This window comes from Lithobates pipiens, unplaced genomic scaffold (assembly GCF_037356315.1).
Source record: "Lithobates pipiens isolate NorthernLeopardFrog02 unplaced genomic scaffold, aLitPip1_a1.2 Scaffold_19, whole genome shotgun sequence".
Taxonomy (NCBI): domain Eukaryota; kingdom Metazoa; phylum Chordata; class Amphibia; order Anura; family Ranidae; genus Lithobates; species Lithobates pipiens.
In genome coordinates, this window is record NW_027507764.1 from 35,873,480 (window position 1) to 35,887,944 (window position 14,465).

The 14,465-nt window shown below is 47.1% G+C and overlaps 1 protein-coding gene across 2 annotated transcripts in view; it reads right to left on the reverse strand.

Moving 5' to 3' along the window:
- Positions 1–14,465, reverse strand: part of ZBTB47 (zinc finger and BTB domain containing 47) — an 82,245-nt gene that overhangs the window by 35,333 nt on the left and 32,447 nt on the right. For both annotated transcript variants that reach the window (XM_077490654.1, XM_077490653.1), the window contains exon 2: positions 10,973–12,373. In XM_077490654.1, coding sequence (XP_077346780.1) covers positions 10,973–12,373 — 1,401 coding nt within the window. The remainder of the gene's footprint in view (positions 1–10,972; positions 12,374–14,465) is intronic.

The window sequence follows — 14,465 nt, forward strand, 5'->3', positions numbered from 1 at the left end:
CTGCCCATGTGAAAGACTTTACATCGCGAGAATCGTGATTTTTTTAGTCTAAGCAAAATAATTGTGATTCTCACCCCAAAGGAGCTTCAGAACCTTTTTTTTTTTTAAAGCGGTGCTTGGTGCGTTTTTTTTACTGCGATTTTTTGGTGGAGTGCATTTCTGAAATGCAAGGAAAACGCACAGATGTAAATGGCGCCATATTGTTCTTGTGTTCTTGCACCAATTTCACTTTCAGACCTCTTTCACATCTAGCATAGTGGGGAGCGAATGTTTTGTGGCTCGTTTTTCCTATGATACGCATAGGGCAGCCTGTCGATTTAACATGTTGCGACATTTTGGCATTTTGTGGGTTGCGTGTTTTTTACTGTGCATTTTGTAGCATTTGCCACCAGTTTTTTCACATGGCAAAATGTGCGTCTTCTTCCGTGTTTGGTGTGCCGTTTACAATTAATGGCACTCAAAGCCCAACTAGTAATTTTAGGTGTATAAAGATGGCCATACGCTATGCATGCTAATGAGGTCAGCTGGTCAACTCCTTCCTGTGTTAGAACCTATAGTCTGATCAGGAAGCGAGACATTACAAATGGATACATCTGGAAACATGGATGAGGACAAGTAAAGTAAGTGTCTGTAGAATCAATGGAAAGCATTGATATTTTTGCAAAAAAATTACATGAATGCTATATTGGTACATAGGGGAGCTGGAATTAGTAAACAAAAAAGGTGAACTTATCATTTAACCACTTCCGGACCAGCTGTGGCAGGTTGGCTCCCCTGCGTAAGCCGTCGTAGCTGTACGTCCGCTCTTTAAGACGCTTTAGATGCGCCCCGCGAGCGTCCCTGGAGCCAACTCACATGCCCGATGACCGCCGGGCACTCGAGATCACTCGCGACAGAGCGAGAACCGGGATCTGTGTGTGTGTAAACACACAAATCCTGGTTCTCTCAAGATAATAGAGACAGATTGTGTGTTCCTACTAAGTAGGAACACCAATCAGTCTCCTCCCCTAGTCAGTCCCATCTACCAACAGTTAGTACACATCTGGAGAACACAGTTAACCCCTTCATCACCCCCTAGCCTTCCCTGACATTTATACAGTAATCAATGGCTACAAGACCACCAAAAGAAAGCTCTATTGGGGGGGGGGGGGCATCAATTTTGTTTGGGAACAACTTTGCAGGTATCTCGCAAAAAATGGCCTGGTCAGGAAGGGGGTAAATTCTTCTGGGGCTGAAGTGGTTAAACAGACTTAAACAGTAGTGGAGGGTGATAAACCCTGTCATTTTAGAAAATTAAAAGGGAATCCCTTGGAACCCCTCCAGGTTGTCAGAACTAGTGTCCCTATTGGAAGGTTTCCCCTTGATTACTTTTTTTGGGGACAACCCAAAATTTGTGATTTTATTTTTTACTTTGCCATCATCATTGGAACAAGACAAATAGAGAGGACAATGCTCCCCAACAAATAAAAACTGACAGGGGTTTTAATCCCTCGCAACTCTATCCAAAAAAAAAAAAAAAATTGCACCGTCTTCAGGTGTAGCTTTTTACATCGTAGCTTTTTACATCGTAATCTCCTTTATATCATAGTCCACTCTTGCAGTACCGGCAGTACCAGTGTCCTCAGTTCCCCTTCACACTGCAGTGCCCTGTATACGCCCGTTACACCATATAGCGCCTCTACTGCACAGTCCTATGGTACCTTTAGCAGGGCAGAGGCACCGATCTTCCTGGGGTGTCCTCTCACGGACCTCCAGCCCAGCCACCAATGTCATCCTCACAGTAGGTAGGAGGAGCCGAGCTTGGGACTGAGGGAGGTGCCGAGACCGGGTTGGGACTGAGGGAGGTGCCGAGACCGGGTTGGGACTGAGGGAGGAGCCAAGCTCAAGTTGGGACTGAGGGAGGAGCCAAGCTCAAGTTGGGACTGAGGGAGGGGCCAAGCTCAAGTTGGGACTGAGGGAGGGGCCAAGCTCAAGTTGGGACTGAGGGAGGGGCCAAGCTCAAGTTGGGACTGAGGGAGGGGCCGAGGCCTAATTTGAGATGCCTGATTACACACACATGAACTTTAATCGTATCCCAGTCTTAGTCCGGAGGGTTCAATATTGAGTTGGCCCCCCCTTGGCAGCTATAACAGCTTCAACTCTTCTGGGAAAGCCGTCCACAAGGTTTAGGAGTGTCTCTATGGGAACGTTCGACCATTCTTCCAGAAGCGCATTTGTGAGGTCAGGCACTGATGTTGGTCCAGAAGGCCTGGCTCACAGTCTCCGCTCCAATTCACCCCAAAGGTGTTCTATCGGACTGAGTTCAGGACTCTGTGCAGGGCAGTCTAGTTCCTCCACCCCAAACTTGCTCACACTCCTAAACCTTGTGGACGGCCTTCCCAGTAGAGTTGAAGCCGTTATAGCTGCAAAGGGTGGGCCAACTCAATACTGAACCCTACGGACGAAGACTGGGATGCCATTAAAGTTCATGTGCCTGTAAAGGCAGGCGCCCTAATACTTTTGACAATATAGGGGGTTGAGGGGGATGGGAGATCTCTGATGTGAATTGGGGGAGTTTCTGATGCAACATAAGGACCCCATTTTAGGCAGAGGAGTCTTGATATTTTACACACTTTTAAAAGGGTGTCGCGTCTAAGAGAGGGTTGCAGTCACAATGAAGCCTTTGGATAAAACGATTACCATGAATGGTCCTCACGCATACACAGAGCCGAAAATTAGGGGTGTGCGCTCTTTAAGTCGGGTAAATGTCTGGAGCATGGCAGACAATTAAGTGTGCTCAGGCGTTTTTCTTCGTCTCGGCTGGATATCAGGTATTTGCAGCTCATTAAAAGGCTCCTCATTATGGATCCCGTTTCATCTTGCTGAGCAATTCTGTGAAGGATAAACCCCGCAGTCAGGGAGGCGGAATCCACCTTTCACTATAAATCAGGATTCCTCCGTTACCACTCTGATATATTATTACACTTCTGGAAATGTATGTAATTCTATGCAAACTAGAGGAAGGGAAGTTCTAAAATCTGGACACTATAGGCACCCTCCTTGCTGGGAGCTGGATAGGTCATGGATAAACCCCGTTGTGGGGGAGGGGGAAGCTGCGCAACATGGTAGGAGGGTGCATGTAATATATAGACGCAAGGTACCTTCATCCTTTAATATGGCCACATCACCTCATATGATGCTCTACCTTTTCATGGACCAGTACTCACTGACGTCTAGATGCGTAGACACGAGTTGTGAAGGTGTGCCATGGTTAAAGCCCATTTCAGGACAAGGTAAATCGGGGCATACATCTGTGCAAGGGCTTTACGCAGCTACTGGGAAATACCTGCGTACAGCAGCTTGTAATTGCTGTACATAACAGCTATGGGCTGGGAATTTTTTTATGGAAGTTCTGGACTTGGGGTTGGGTGTAGAGGGAAAATGGGTGTGACGTTTCAATGCTACTGACCACTAATGCTGGGGGTGACTATTGCACTCGTCAGGGCTGGGGGTTCCTATAGCACTCACAAACACCAAGGCTGGGAGGTTATTATTCCTGTCACCAACACCAATGCTGGGGGGTTATTCCACTGACACCAATGCTGGGGGGGTTATATTCCACCGACACCAATGCTGGGGTGTTATTATGCCACCGACACCAATGCTGGGGTGTTATTATGCCACCGACACCAATGCTGGGGTGTTATTATGCCTCCGACACCAATGCTGGGGTGTTATTATGCCTCCGACACCAATGCTGGGGTGTTATTATGCCACCGACACCAATGCTGGGATGTTATTATGCCACCGACACCAATTCTGGGGGTTATTATTCCACCGCCACCAATGCTGGGGGTTATTATTCCACCGACACCAATGCTGGGGGTTATTATTCCACCGCCACCAATGCTGGGGGCGTTATTATTCCACCGCCACCAATGCTGGGGGTTATTATTCCACCGACACAAATGCTGGGGGGGGTTATATTCCACCGACACCAATGCTGGGGTGTTATTATGCCACCGACACCAATGCTGGGGTGTTATTATGCCACCGACACCAATGCTGGGGTGTTATTATGCCACCGACACCAATGCTGGGGTGTTATTATGCCACCGACACCAATGCTGAGGTGTTATTATGCCACCGACACCAATGCTGGGGTGTTATTATGCCACCGACACCAATGCTGGGATGTTATTATGCCACCGACACCAATTCTGGGGGTTATTATGCCACCGACACCAATGCTGAGGTGTTATTATGCCACCGACACCAATTCTGGGGGTTATTATTCCACCGACACCAATGCTGGGGGTTATTATTCCACCGACACCAATGCTGGGGGTTATTATTCCACCGACACCAATGCTGGGGGCGTTATTATTCCACCGCCACCAATGCTGGGGGTTATTATTCCACCGACACAAATGCTGGGGGGGGGGGGTTATATTCCACTGACACCAATGCTGGGGTGTTATTATGCCACCGACACCAATGCTGGGGTGTTATTATGCCACCGACACCAATGCTGGGGTGTTATTATGCCACCGACACCAATGCTGGGGTGTTATTATGCCACCGACACCAATGCTGAGGTGTTATTATGCCACCGACACCAATGCTGGGGTGTTATTATGCCACCGACACCAATGCTGGGATGTTATTATGCCACCGACACCAATGCTGGGGTGTTATTATGCCACCGACACCAATTCTGGGGGTTATTATTCCACCGACACCAATGCTGGGGGTTATTATTCCACCGACACCAATGCTGGGGGTTATTATTCCACCGACACCAATGCTGGGGGTTATTATTCCACCGACACCAATGCTGGGGGCGTTATTATTCCACCGCCACCAATGCTGGGGGTTATTATTCCACCGACACCAATGCTGGGGGTTATTATTCCACTGACACCAATCCTGGGGGTTATTATTCCACTGACACCAATGCTGGGGGTTATTATTCCACTGACACCAATGCTGGGGGTTATTGTACTTCCAACTTCTTTAGTGTACAGTACGATACTCTGCGACAAAATGCAGCAGGGTAAAGATTTTGGGGTGTTGAGGTGTGTTATAGCCCATTCATTTTAAACAGGCTGGCTAACAATGCATGTGAATGCGCTGCTATTTTGCTCTAGGGAGCGTCAGGGGCCAAACCTAAGGCCCTCTATCATTTTCAATTTGATCATCACTGGTCTAGAGATTGATTTAGACCCCTTTCACATTGGGGCGATTTGCAGGTGCTACAGCGCTAACAGCGCTTTGAAAGAGCCACTGCTGTGTCTCCAGTGTGAAAGCCCCGAGGGCGTGGTTGAGAAAACCTTGTTTCACTCCCCATGCACTTCCTATGTCCAAGTCCCCTTATGTCTCTAATGCCCCGTACACACGAGAGGACTTATGTCCGACAGACTTCCAAAGGAGTTCCGCCGGAGTTCTGACAGACTTTTCGGCCGAACGGACTTGGCCACACACGATCACACTAAACTCCGACGGATTCGAACGTGATGACGTACGACCCGACTCGAATAAGGAAGTTCATAGCCAGTAGCCAATAGCTGCCCTAGCGTCGGTTTTAGTCCGTCGGAGTAGCATACACACGAGCGGAGTTTTCGAAGGGGACCGGGTCTGGCGGAGTTCCTTCGGGAAAATTTGAAGCAGGCTTCATTTCTAAAGTCCGTCAGACTTTGGCGAATCAAAAGTCCGTTGCAGCCCACACACGATCGGATAGTCTGATCGGATAGTTGGATGTTGAAAAGTCCGCTCGTGTGTACGGGGCATTATAGGGGCACAGGATGACCGAGAAATCCAATCTGATCTGTACTAATCAGACTTACTGTACAGCCACACTGGAATATATATATATATATATATAATATCTAATTTTGTTGTGTACGCCTTACTGGGTCATGTGGGGTGTGGCTGTATTGCAATGTTCTATTGTGTCTGTCTTGGATATTATGGGATGTGTACGTAGATTAGCTGTGAGATTAGTGGGAGCGAATTCCTCCAACAGTTCTCACCGGAATCCAAAGGTTGGGGGGGGTGGGGGGGCGACTGTCCAGCCCATTACCTGTGTTTTCAATAAACAGTCCATGTTCAGCAACCAATATATCTATATTCAGACTGGGAGTAAGCGGTAAATGACGAAAGCACTCAAGCGGAGTGTAGGGACGTTTTGTTACATTGGTGGCAAGCAGCGGGATGCTTCCTGCGGTCTGAAACATCCAAACCTCCACATGGATTCAAGGTCCAGATAGCAGTAGAGGTACAGATACCAGGCGCCATGGAAGAGGAATTCGGAAGGAGGTGGCGAGAGATGCAGATACAGCACAGAGGGGACCAGTATCAGAGCAGGTCCTGCTGGGATGGTATGATTCCATATGCTGGGAACTCTTAAGCCCCGTACACACGAGCGGACTTTTCAACATCCAAAGTCCGACGGAATGATTCCGTCAGACTTTTCGATCGTGTGTGGGCTGCAACGGACTTTTGATTCGCAAAAGTCTGACATACTTTAGAAAATGGAACATGCTTCAAATTTTTCCGACGGAACTCCGCCGGACTCAGTTCCTACCGAAAAATTTGCTCGTGTGTATGCTATTCCGACGGACTAAAACCGACGCTAGGGCAGCTATTGGCTATGAACTTCCTTATTCGAGTCGAGTCGTACGTCATCACGTTCGAATCCGTCGGAGTTTGGTGTGATTGTGTGTGGCCAAGTCCGCCAGAACTCTGTCGGAACTCCGGCAGAACTCCGTCAGAACTCCTTCGGAAGTCTGTCGGACTTAATCCCTCGAAAAGTCCGCTCGTGTGTACGCGGCATAAGGAAACACTAGCCATTGAGCAGGGACACCAGGGAAAAAAAGGTACTGGTCGCAGTACGAAGTGCGAATGGTGTTTTTTATGGGGGGTGACAATGGAATGGAAAGCTGAGTTACCAGGCTGGTCCAGGTGGAGATGCGTTTGGATGAGAGCTACAGAGCCCTCCGCTACGGTGGCGTGGGGCTGTTATTAGAGAGGCTGTCACACGACCCTGACTTTGGGAGAAATCTCAGAATACAGAGAATGGATGCTGAATGTCTCAGAAGTTCCCTGGGAACTTGAAGATTTGGAGTTTCTAGCCAATCAGGAATGGGAGCTGGAGATTGCCTACGGCTGCTAGATTCTGCTCATCAGCTGGTCTGGGTTCCCTTTGCCTGGGACTATCAGGAAATACCAGCTGACAACTCTGAAATCCTGGCTGAAGAGTTGGCAATGTGGCAGAGTAAGTGTGCTTTGCCAACCTGCCCCCGCAGTTAAAAACGCGGAGGTCTTATGGCGCATGCACCAAGTGCTGACTGACCTCGATGATCCTGTTTCTGCATGGGATGATCTTGGATGGAGGAATGAGTGTGTTCAGCAGCTGGATGAGGTACGGGAGATGGAGCAGTCAGCTCATCTCTCCAGCCACAGACCACAGAATGTATGGATTTAATGGACCGTTCATCAGAGGATGTTATAGATTATGAGTCACCTGCCAAAGTGTTGGCACTGGGCCCAATTGCAGCCAACCCATGCCCTGGATCAGGGTTTTCAAACTGGCAGCCCTCCAGCTGTTGCAGAACTACACGTCCCATCATGCCTTTGTCTATGGAAATCATGCTTGTAACTGTCAGCCTTGCAATGCCTCATGGGAATTGTAGTCCTGCAACAGCTGGCGGGCCACCAGTTTGAGACCCCTGCCCTGGATTATCAGCAATTCCAGAGACTTGCGATTTAATTGACTTTTCTGCTGAGGAAGAACAACTGAGTGGACCTCCAAGACCTCTGCCCTGCATCTGTGGCAGTTCTGAAGGCTCAGGGTGAGAAGGTGGTGGTCACTTTGCAGCAGCAGATCAGGATACAAGGGGAGAAGGTAGAGGAGGTGTTCGTCGTTCCTCCCCAACAGTCGGCCAGGGTGGAGAAAGCAGTCTTTCCTCCCCAGCAAAGATCCGTGCACCTGGGAGACAGTACCAGAGACATGCCTTCCCAGCAGCCAGATGAGGGAACGGAAGAGGAAGCAGCCGGCTCACCTCCCCAATGGCAGCTACACACAGTTTGGGAGTGGAGGAATCCAGCCTCCTGCCCCAACGGTTAGCCAAAGAGATGATGTGGAGTCCCCAGCAGAAGGGCCGGCAACAGGGCAGAGTGCTACCAACCTCTGCCCAGCACCTGCAACAACTGTGGAGTTCCAGGGAGCATGGGCAGTCGGCTCAGAAACCCAACAGCATGACGGAGTGAGCCTAGCCACCCTGTCTTCTCACCAGTGGCTGAAAGGACTCCAGGGAGAAGGGCCAGTCCAGGCCTCTCCCCAGGGCTGTATATGTTCTATGAATGTGGCCAAGTTTGGCTGGGTGAATAATATGCTCTGTTTGGGACAATTTGGGGTACTCTGTGGGTACCGCCATTGGGGGACTGGAACTACTAACTTCAGAGTCAACCCGTCTGGGTTCTCCTCCTGTGTTAGTCCGCTGCTGAAAGGGGAGAGATGTGGCTTAGTCACTTTCGACGAGGGGGCCCGTGGAACACAGAATCCCTTGGGGTAGTTGGGAAACCCTTGTTTCAGCTCCCCATGCACCCTCTATGTCTAAGTCACCTTGTGTCTCTAATAGGGGCACAGTGTACTAATCGGACTCACTGTATGGAATGGAACTGGAATGTTGTGTGTGTGTGTGTGTGATATTATAATATATTATATAAAACTTGGTTGTGTACTCCTTGCTGGGTAGTTTGGGGTGTGGCTGTATTCCAGTGTTCTATTGTGTCTGTCTTGGATATTATGGGATGTGTATGTAGATTAGCTGTGAGATTGGTGGGGTTGAATCCCTCCAACAGCTCTCACTGTTGATTGGACAGTCTACCCCACCCGGAATGCAAGGGTGGGGGGGATTTTCCAGAGTATTACCTGTGTTTTCAATAAAAAAGGTCCATGTTCAGCAACCAAACAAGTATGGTCTTATTTTGTGGTTGTTAGCGGTTGGAATATCTGATATCTATATTCAGATTGGGAGGAAGTGGTATATGGCTAGAGCACTAAAGCATCATGTGGGACGTTTTGTTACAACAACTAGAATTTTTTTTGGCACTTTTTTTTTTTTTTTTTTGGAGTGCAGGAGGGGTTAGAACCCCATGTCCGTTTTTATTGCCGTCAGTCAACGTTAGGGAGATTCACCCTAGTAAAGTAAATAAAAAATCCCAAATTTTGGTTTGTCCCAAGAAAAGAGGGGAAATCTTCCAGTGGGGACACTAGATCTGGTGACCACTTTAAATTCCCTTAATTTGCAGGGATTTCCTTACACTTCCGGTTCTGACTATGAGCCAGGAATGGAAGGCAAATCTTCTAATTGGGGATCCCCAAAAATTAACCTTACAGGGGTTTTAACCCTCCCTTACTCTATTTGAAGACTTTTTTTTTGTGGGCATACACTGTATTGTTAAATGTATCCTGACGCCTGCCTTTACTCGCATATGAACTTTAACGGCATCCCAGTCTTAGTCCAAAACATTTAATATTGGGTTGGCCCACCCTTTGCAGCTAGAACACCTTTAACTCTCTTGGGAAGGCTGTCAACAAGGTTTAGGAGTGTTTATGGTAAATCGGGTTGAGGTCAGGGCTCTGGTGCAGGCCAGTCAAGTCCTCCACTCCAAACGTGCTCATCCGTGTCTTTAATGCAAGAAGGTAAAAAATAAACCTTGAGCCTTTACAACCAACTTTAAAGGATCACCCCCTATCTGAAGTGAGTAGCAAGGCCTATTAATTGCAGAGCTCCTCAGGGTTGGTTTCATCCTGGAACTGTTGAGATCAGAACAGGAACACCATTTAAGACTGTTGACATACCATCTTGGGGCTCCCTTTCACCTTCAGCTCTAAAACTTGTGTTTTGCTTTATATTTTTTAAAAAGGAGTCCCAGCCTGTGTTTTTTTTTTTTTTTTATTAAACAGTTAAAGCGGACCTCCACCCTAAAGTGGAAGGTCCGCTCATCGGAACCCTCCCCCCCTCCGGTGCCACAATTGGCACCTTTCAGGGGGGGGTGCAGATACCATACAGGTATCTGCACCCACTTCCGGGACAAGCTAGCCGCAGATGCGCCCCCCCCGTTGTGTTCTGGGAAACACACAGTTCCCAGGACACAGCGGGGGACCAGTGGAGACGCGCAGCGCGACTCGCGCATGCGCAGTAGGGAACCGGGCAGTGAAGCCACAACGCTTCACTTCCCGATTCCCTTACCGAGGATGGTGGCGGGGGCAGCTGAGAGACGATCGGTTGCTCGCCATCTGCTGCCGACATTGCTGGAACAGGTAAGTGTCCATTTATTAAAAGTCAGCAGCATTTGTAGCTGCTGACTTTTAATATTTTTTTTAAAGGTGCAGCTCCTCTTTAAGGCTGCAAACTCTTTTCTGCTCCTAGATGTTCTCAGTCATCTGCATTAAATGAGACATTCAACCTGGAGGACCTAGGACATACTGTGAGTGCAGGCCACCCTATATTTGTAGTGTTATGAGGTACACAAAACAGCACTTTGCATCACTGAGAACGGTCCACCGATCGGAGAAAGGGGAGGGCACTGCGTATAACATGAGCGACTAGAAGAAAGGGAAAAAAATAAATAAAAATTATACTATATATATGGCATAGGGGTTGGGATTGGGAGGGGGCGCGGGGGGTAACACTGAGGGGCAGAGGGCCGAGTCTGGAGTTGGGCTCTCAGTTTAACCAAACTATGTTGAAAAGTCAAAGTGATCCGGAGTCTTAACTTTGTGTGTATGGCTATGGACTTTTATATCACTCTTTGCATAAAGATTACTTCATCTGAGAAATCATGCATGCAAAGAAAAAACAGAATTGAGGAATGCAAAACTTACCTTTAACTAAAAAGACCCAAGATCAGCATTTATATATATATATATTGTTTAAATGATTGTTTACTACAGGCAGCAGGCGTCAAGCATAACGAAACTTACTTGTATATTCTTTTCACAGTCTGTCTGGTGATGGAGCATGAGTTCGCTTTCCAAAAGAAACCGCTTGCCGCACTTGTCACAAATCCTCATGCGACTGTGGGTGACGTTCATGTGCTTTTCCAGATACCACCTATTATTGAAAACCCTAGGACACTTTTTACAAGGAAAGTTCTGCTTCTCCTCAAATTTGGCCTTTTGCCCCAACACATCCTGTCCTTTCTTTTTCCGCCTCCCATTACTTCCTCGATTTCTGGATGCTTTTGCTCCTTTACTCAGTGTGGTAGTCTGGTCTTTGCCCGGCGACTTGCTCCCCTCACCAGGAGAGTTTTCATCTTTGGCCATGTCTGTCGATTCATCATCCTTTTCCTCCTCCTCCTCTTCCTCCTCCTCCTCCTCTTCCTCTTCTTCCTCATGGGGTTCTTCAATGTCCTCCTCTTCGCTTGGAAGGATGTCATCATCTTCATCCTCCAACATGTCTAGAAAATCCTCCTCTTCTTCCATTCCACCTTCTTCTTCCTCATTTTCATCATCTCCTTCTTCTTCTGAACCCCGATCATCCCCGTCTGACCGGTCTAAGACCGTCACCGGCTCTGTTGACCCCTTACCGTCTGTCCCTTTAGAAACGTTTAGTGTCTGGTTATTTAAGTTGACTTCTACGATGATCTGTTCTCGGTTGTAGGACTCTTGGCTCTCCATATCCTCCTCAGAGTCGGCTCCTTCAATTTTACAGACCCTACTACCGCTTCTTTCCTCATCTTTAAAATACTGCTTAGGTGATGTGGCGTTCGGCAGATGTCCTTTGCTCACACTGTCCTCTACTCGAACAGAGTAAGGGTCATTCCCTTCCCGGGCATAAATCTTTGTTGAAGGGGCATCAACTTCTTGTTTGATCTCCCTATAGAACTGAGGCTGCATGACCGTGGTGACATCCGTCCTACTGTCATCTGTGTCTAAGATGTCGTTGGCCATAGATAGGTTCAACGACCTGCTGTGGATGAGCTCCTGACATGATGTCACAATTTCGTTCATTTGCAACACAGCAGCAGCATTTAAAACGTCCTGCACATTGCAGCCATTGACTAAGAGCTTAGAGGTGTAAATAAAGTTGAGAATCTGCTGGAAGCCTCGAGACGTCAAAGCCTCCAAGGACAGTTCCACCCTTTGAAGCTGCTTGTTCTGGGTGAAGAGAGAATGGAAGAACTGGCTGTAGGCAGCAAGGACACCCTTGTGAGCAGGGAAAGTGCTCTTCTGTTGGACCAGAACGATGTCCACATCGCAGAGGTCGGGCTGGAACAGGCGCTGCTCGTTGAGTCTGTCCATTAAACAGGTGAAGTGGAGAGCCACATCTTCCACCAGGGAATACTCCGTGGAGGGGTAATCCGTTGTCTTCTCGACGATCAACTGTAAGAAGAGAGAGAGAGAGAGAGACGTGTAAGGGTGTATCAAACAAGCAAAATCACATTAAAAACAGACACCAAAAAATATTAAAATCTGACAAAAGTAAATGAAAAAGGTGGGAGCCAGGATGCTCCTTTAGGACATCAAGGAAATTTGTGCTCCTACAGCAAAGAATGCATAAGAATTGAACAACGAGGGGCCAACTGAGTCTTCTTTTTAAAAGCAGATTGGCTTCCTGGCTTCGGAGATCTGTCCAGCCCTAAAGACAAAGGATCTCTAAATTACCTGTTGTATTGCAGGTCCATTATCCGTTACTCTTTGTTAATATCAAACTAACTCATATTATGTAGAGTTATAGATTGCCGATTCTTGCTCCCTACTAGATGGAGGTTCTTGTCTTTGTTCCTAATAACACGGTAAGCTCCAAAGAGAAGGAATCTGTCCCCCATTAGACTGTAGCTCTAAAGTTCAGGAGCCGTATACCACCTGTTCTTCATTAGAAGACAAGCTCTAAAGAGCAGAGAACAAAACCCGTATAACTCCCGGATCCTGTTAGATTGCAAGCTTTGAAAGAGCCACGCCCTGTGCTTTCTTTAGATAGCAAGATCTATATAGAAAGCCCCCTATTAGATGGCATGCCCCAAAGGGCAGGACACTCATACTTCCTATTTCTTTACTAAATGCTGATCTCCAAACAGTAGGGTTCCTGCAAGAGGTCAGGACCTCATACTCCCTGTACTCTATTAGAGGGTAGGTTCCAAAAGGGCAGGACCTTCATATGTTCCGTAACCGTAAAGATGGTTAGTTTCAAAAGGACAGGACCCTCATACTTTCTGAACCCTATTGGATGGTTAGCTCCAGAGAGCAGGACTCTCCTGTTCTGGTGACAACTCAGAATGTTTGATTTTCCATTAGTTTCAGTCTTCCAAAGGGAAGTATCCCATGAGCCCTGCACCCTTCTAGATGGTATATTCCAAAGGACAGAACCTTCATACTCCCCACATCCTCCTAGATGTTATGTTCCAAAGGGAAGGATCTCATACTCCCAGTACCTTCCTAGAGGTTATGTATCAAAGGGCAGAACCTTCAAATGCCCTACACTATATTAGAGGGCAAGTTCCAAGGACCTTCATATGTTACATACCCTACAGATGGTGAGTTTCAAAGGACAGGGCCCTCATATTTCCTGAACCCTATTGGATGGTTACCTCTCAAGGGCAGGACTCTCCTGCTCTGGTGACACCTCAGAAGGTTGGATTTTCCTTTAGTTGCAATCCCAGTGGCATTGGTCACCTGTACTAATATACAGTAGACCGCCCCATAATTTAAATTAAGAACATAAAACCAAGGTTTTCTAATCATCACATTACTCCTGAATGATGAGGACTTTTGAGGACATTTAAAGACTCTAGAGAAATAAATGGCGGTTGTTGCAATTTTTTTTTGTCACACTGCATTTGTGTAGCCTTCTTTCAAACGCAATTTTTTTGGAAATTCAGGAATAAAAAACAAAAAACAAAAAAAAACAAACAGTAAAGTTAGCACAATGTTTTTGTATAATGTGAAAGATGTTACACTGAGTAAATAGATACCGAACATGTCTTGCTTTAAAATCGCGCACACTCATGGAATGGCAACAAACTACGGTACTCCATAGACGACGCTTTAAAAAAACTTTAACGGTTACCAGTTTTGAGTTACGGAGGCGGACTAGTGCATTTTTTTCTTTCTTATTTTTTTTGTCTCTTAAAATTTTTATTATTTTTGATCACTTTTATTGTTTTCACAAGGAATGTAAACATCCCTTGTGACAGCAAGTGTGAGGTTTGTTTGGGAGGGATTTGGGGTCTAGTCTAGAAGACCCCAAATCTCTCCTTTGCACTTAAAAAAACTAAGTTTGTCTGTTTTGAATAGTGAAATTTTTAATAAATCTGGCGCCTTTAAAGCTCCAGTAAACCGGAAGTGATGGCATGGCATCGCTTCCTGGTTACTAGAGCTGAGACCCAATCAAAAGGTGATTCCGGCTTTGTTCTAGTCTCCGGCCAGCTGACGGACATTGTTTTGTGATGATCTTAAAAGGGGATGTCAAACTCTA